This window comes from Erythrolamprus reginae, chromosome 1 (assembly GCF_031021105.1).
Source record: "Erythrolamprus reginae isolate rEryReg1 chromosome 1, rEryReg1.hap1, whole genome shotgun sequence".
NCBI classification, from domain to species: domain Eukaryota; kingdom Metazoa; phylum Chordata; class Lepidosauria; order Squamata; family Dipsadidae; genus Erythrolamprus; species Erythrolamprus reginae.
The window spans coordinates 68,045,389-68,051,388 of NC_091950.1; the positions used below are offsets into that span (position 1 = coordinate 68,045,389).

At 45.0% G+C, this 6,000-nt stretch overlaps 1 protein-coding gene across 2 annotated transcripts in view; it reads right to left on the reverse strand.

Moving 5' to 3' along the window:
• The window catches only part of FLVCR2 (FLVCR choline and putative heme transporter 2), a 52,145-nt gene extending 49,261 nt beyond the window's left edge, over nt 1–2,884 (reverse strand). Inside the window, exon 1 of one of the 2 annotated variants that reach the window (XM_070754372.1) lies at nt 2,154–2,884. In XM_070754372.1, the coding sequence (XP_070610473.1) occupies nt 2,154–2,690 (537 nt within the window). In that variant the 5' untranslated portion in view covers nt 2,691–2,884. The remainder of the gene's footprint in view (nt 1–2,153) is intronic. The other variant, XM_070754363.1, reaches the window with a different exon arrangement.
• Between the last annotated feature and the right edge of the window lie 3,116 nt (nt 2,885–6,000).

Genomic DNA, 6,000 nt, shown 5'->3' on the forward strand with positions numbered 1-6,000 from the left:
CCACCCTTTTCCCCCTCTGCTTTCAAGAAAGTGAAAAGGCTTATACAACACATACCATCTATAGACATTTGTGAAGAAAACACAAATGAATTGAACTTAAGTCGGCCATACAAGGAATTTGTCTCTGGTACAGAAGCACTAAGCACTCATCATCATCATCAAGGGATGTCATTATCAAAGAAAGTTTCTAGTATAAATTTTGTTTAAGTTTTAACGCTTTAACCCTGTGAGATCTGCTTCACAGACATTCTTCTTCTTAGGTTTTAAGCTCCCTCTCCCATCTCCCACTCCCAGACTCCACAGTTTGGCTTTGTCTGGAAGCTTTATTAAGTCCCAATCCAGTTTGTATAGTTGTAAATTCCTTGATGATGATGATGATGCTGAGGAGGAGGAAGAAGAGGAGGAGAAGAAGGGAGGAGGAGGAGGAGAGGAAGAAGAAGAAGAAGAAGAAGAAGAAGAAGAAGAAGAAGAAGAAGAAGAAGAAGAAGAAGAAGAAATAATTTGGGTCCATTGCTTTTATTACTGACAATCCCCTAGCTTGAAGGGAATAGAAAACTGAACCAGCCACAACATGCTATAACTATCATCATCATCACCACCACCATCACCACCACCACCACAACAACAACAGAGTTGGAAGGGACCTTGGAGGTCTTCTAATCCAACCTAGGCAGGAAACACTAGAATACTTGAGACAAATGGTTATCCAAAATCTTCCTAAAATCTTCCAGTGTTGGAGCATTCACAACTTCTGGAGGCAAGCTGTTCCACTGGTTAATTGTTCTAACTGTCAGGAGATTTCTCTTCAGTTCTAAGTTGCTTCTCTCCTTGTTTAGTTTCCACCCATTGCTTCTTGTATTACCCTTAGGTGCTTTGGAGAATAGCCTGAGTCTCTCTTCTTTTGGGCAACCCCTGAGATATTGGAGACATCTCCCCTAGTCCTTCTTTTCATTAAACTTGACATATAAGAGCCAGGGTGGCACAGTGGTTAGAGTGCAGCACTGCAGGCTACTTCAGCTAACTGCTAGCTGTAGTTCCGCAGTTCAAATCTCACCACCACCACCACCCCCGGCTCAAGGTTGACTCAGCCTTCCGTCCTTGCAAGGTGGGTAAAATGAGGACCCAGATTGTTGGGGGCCATAGGCTAAGTGTGTAAACCACTTAGAGAGGGCTGTAAAAGCACTATGCAGCGGTATATAAGTCTAACTGCTATTGCTATACCCAGTTCCTGCAACCGTTCTTCATGTGTTTTAGCCTCCAGTCCCCTAATCATCTTTGTTGCTCTTCTCTGCACTTTTTCAAGAGTCTGAACATCCAGTGCCTCTGTCTATGGAGACCTTTCACTCACAAGTGTGCAATATTCAAAGAATGGGGGGGGGGGCGTGCGCGTACATGCTTTTTGTCTGACTTTTCCATGCTGCAAACTTTTTTTCAGAGTGGGGAGGGAGAACAAGAGTGTCTTTTTGGTTCTTTCTGGCAGAGCCACGGTTGCGCAGTGGTTAGAGTGCACTACTGCAGGCTACTTCTGCTGATCACCAGCTGCCAGGAGTTTGGCAGATGGAATCTCACCAGGCTCAAGGTTGACTTAGCCTTCCATCCTTCCTAGGTGGGTAAAACGAGGCCCCAGATTATTGGGGGAAATATATGCTGACTCTGTAAACCGCTTAGAGAGGTCTGTAAAGCACTGTGAGGCAGTATATTGTATGAATGGTATGTATGTATGAGATTATGATTGCTTTTAATAAATGGATTTCTTTTAATATGGGGTTTCATAGTTTTAGATTATATTCGACTTCTTTTTATTTTTTTGTATCTTTTTTATTTCTATTTATATCATTATTGTAAGATGCCCTGAGTCCTTCAGGATTGGGCAGCATAGAAGAGAGAGAAAGAAAGGAAGGAAGGAAGGAAGGAAGAAGAGAGAAAGAAAGAGGCAGAGAAAGAAAGAAGGAAGGAAGGAAAGAAGGAAGGAAGAGGGAGGGAGGGAGAGAGAGAAAGAAAAAAAAGAAAGAAGGAGGGAGGGAGGGAAAGAAAGAAGGAAAGAGGGAGAGAAAGAAAAAAGAAAGAGGGAAAGAAAGAAAGAAAGAAAGAGTCTAAATGCTACTGCCATTCTGCCCGAGGATGAGCTCCTTCTTCCTTTCTCCCCTCCCTACCTGGTTGCCGAAGACGGCGAAGGAGCAGGCGCTGGAGACCTCGCGGGGCCCAAACCAGACGGAGGCGAGGCGGGAGGGCATGCCCAGGATGAAGACCTGCGCCAGGGAACAGACCACCTGCCCCACCACCGTCACCGGGAAGAGATGGGGCTGCGCGCTCCCGGTCTTCACCCAGGCGCCCAGGCAGTTGAGGGCCGACCCGGCCAGCGCGATGAGCCGCAGCCCCTTCAGGTCGAGGAGCCAGGCGACCGGGAAGAGCAGCGGGATGTAGACGACCATGTAGCACATGGAGAGCCAGTCGATGGCGAAGGGAGTCACGCCGTAGAAGCGGGCGAAGACCAGGTTGACGCTGCCGTACTGGATCCACTGGAAGGCGTTGCAGAAGGAGTAGGAACTGAAGAGGCCGACGATCACCCACCGGCGCCAGGTCAGGCGCACCTCCGGCGCCACGGCCGGGAGCGACCCGTTCGGAGCCTCCGCTTCCACCAGCTCCGGCTTCACCGCCTGCAAGATGTCGGGCTTCTCCAGGCACCCCATGGCCGAGTTCCCGCCTCCCGGATCAAAAGAGAGAGTCGCCCCCGGAGGTTTCTACGGCTCCCTCCGCGCTGGAGCGCCGACGCCGCGTCTTTTGCCTCTGCCCGCCGTCCATGCCCCTTTTTATAGGCGGACCTTCCATGCCTCCCTCGCTCTCGGCCCTTTCGCAACTTTCTTTTCCTAACTGCCCTGGGCCCGGGACGCTAGGCCCCGCCCCAAAACGGGAAACTGTTCTCCGGCAAAGGGGATTGGTCACTTGTCTGCCCCCACCACGCCCCTCTGCCCGCGGATTGGCCCTCGACGCCCCGCCCTTCTCTCCCCCTCAGAGAGGCTCCCGATTTCTATGGAAACGTTCTCGCTCTCTTCCATATGCGGTCCTTGAGCGGAGCTGATCGGCTGAGTTGGGTGACCTGCAAGGGAAGATTCCTTTCGGGTGATCTGGAAGGGAAGATCCCTTTGGCTCTTTATCTCCCGGACGCTGATAATCGACTCCTTCTGTGTAGAATTTAGCAGGGGGAGACTTTGTTCTCCCCGGTCAAAGAATAGCCCGTTTGCTTTTAGTGCATTTCGAGGGAAGATTTTTTAAAATTTGACTTGATTTTATTCTCTACATGGGGCTACCTTTGAAAAGTGTTCGGAAACTTCAGATCGTGCAGAATGCAGCTGCAAGAGCAGTCATGGGCTTCCCTAGATATGCCCATGTTTCACCAACACTCCGCAGTCTGCATTGGTTGCCGATCAATTTCCGGTCACAATACAAAGTGTTGGTTATGACCTTTAAAGCCCTTCATGGCATCGGACCAGAATATCTCCGGGACCGCCTTCTGCCGCACGAATCCCGGCGACCGATTAGGTCCCACAGAGTGGGCCTTCTCCGGGTCCCGTCAACTAAACAATGTCGGTTGGCGGGCCCCAGGGGAAGAGCCTTCTCTGTGGCGGCCCCGACTCTCTGGAACCAGCTCCCCCCAGAGATTAGAACTGCCCCTACTCTCCTTGCCTTCCGTAAGCTCCTTAAAACCCACCTTTGTCGTCAGGCATGGGGGAACTGACACATCTCCCCCGGGCATATACAATTTATGCATGGTATGTTTGTATGTATGTTGCTTAGTAAATGGGGTTTTTTAAATATTTTAAATTATACTTATTAGATTTGTCATGAATTGTTTTGTTTTGTTGTGAGCCACCCCGAGTCTGCGGAGAGAGGCGGCATACAAATCAAATAAATAAATAAATTTAGTTAGTTAGTTATTTTATTTTACTTTATTTTATTATTTTACTTTACTTTATACTTTATTTTATTTTTTAATTTAATTTATATTTACTTTACTTTATACTTTATTTTACTTTTCTTTAATTTATATTTACTTTACCTTACCTTACCTTACTTTACTTTACATAGAAACATAGAAGATTGATGGCAGAAAAAGACCTCATGGTCCATCTAGTCTGCCCTGATATTGTCTCCTGTATTTTATTTTAGGATGGATATATGTTTATCCCAGGCATGTTTAAATTCAGTTACTGTGGATTTACCAACCAGGTCTGCTGGAAGTTTGTTCCAAGCATCTATTACTCTTTCAGTCAAATAATATTTTCTCACGTTGCTTCTGATCTTTCCCCCAACTAACCTTAGATTGTGCCCCCTTGTTCTTGTGTTCACTTTCCTATTAAAAACACTTCCCTCCTGAACCTTATTTAACCCTTTAACATATTTAAATCATGTCTCCCCTTTCCCTTTACTTTAATTTACTTGTCAAAACATGTACAAGATAGCAAGTCTTCTTGGTATGAACATAAACAAAACCCAAATCTTGCTCGTCGAATGAAGAGCTGGCAACTCGCTTAGCAGAGCGCTCCACATAGAAAACACTCAGCTGCCCAAGAGCTAGCCGTTCATCGGGCTAGTCAGCGTTATGAAGCAATACATTGTATTTGCCGAGAAGCTTTGAAATCTTCCCCTTGACGCCTACCCACTCACATTGCAGGGAAAAGCTCCCTCTAGCAGATCATGCTTCTGATTTAATTAAACCATTTACGAGAGGCTAAATAAAAAAAGGAGTTATTTATTATTTTATTTTTATTTTTTATTAGTATTATTTTTTAGATTTGTATGCCGCCCCTCTCCGTAGACTCGGGGCGGCTCACAACAGCAATAAAACAATTCATGACAAATCTAATAATTTAAAAACATTTTATAAAAGCCGCTATTAAGCAGACATACACACAAACATACCATACATAAATTGTATAGGACCGGGGAAAATATCTCAATTCCCCCATGCCTGACAAGAAAGGTGGGTTTTAAGGAGTTTATGAAAGGCAAGGAGGGTGGGGGCAGTTCTAATCTCTGGGGGGAGCTGGTTCCAGAGAGTCAGGGCCTCCACAGAGAAGGCTCTTCCCCTGGGACCCGCCAAACGACATTGTTTAGTCGACGGGACCCAGAGAAGGCCAACTCTGTGGGACCTAATTCCGACTTTAGGTAGGAAGGATGGCTAAACTTTGTGAATAAGAAGATTCAAGGAAATCATCTGCTCCAGCTTGCACATACATATGCTTGCCAAGAGAAGTGTTGTTTAATTTTAGAAAGAGGAACTTTTTAAAGGGATAAACCACCCCTCCACTCCTTAAAGCAGCCTTCCCCATTCTAGTGCATGGGGTGAGCATAAGTGCACCAGTGTGCCTTCCATCCCCTGTCTTAATGTTTCTTTTTATTTTTTTACTACTATCATGTATATGAATATTATTATATCTAATGTTTCTTTTTATTTTTTTACTAATATGTATATTTATGATGATGATGGTGAATGTGAAATCACCGAAACGTCGCATAGACACTCAAAATATTACACGGGGCAAAACCCGAACTCAGAACAATCTACATATATATATATATTAACTTTTAACAAATTTATATACACACAACATAAAACAGTGCATAGTGAAATGTGCCCACCACCCAGACACACACACATTCCCCACCACCAAATCGGGGGTGTTTCTTGTATAGTCCACTTGACCCAAGAGCAATATATCTATTTATATATTATAGAGTGATTCCAATTTATTTCTTGTAGCTTGGTCTCGGATTCTGCTCATCATATATCATCTTACTTTGTCCCACCGTCCCATCAGTTGTCCCAACTCAGTTTCATTATCCGAATTTATCCTTTTATCCATAATTTCAAATTGAATATGGTACACCATGTACCTATACCAATTTTGCATTGTCCATTTTGTCGCATCCTTCCAACCCAAAACTATTACTGCCTGAGCGCTTTCTATTGCTGCTTTTTTTATTTTTCTAAATTCTCCC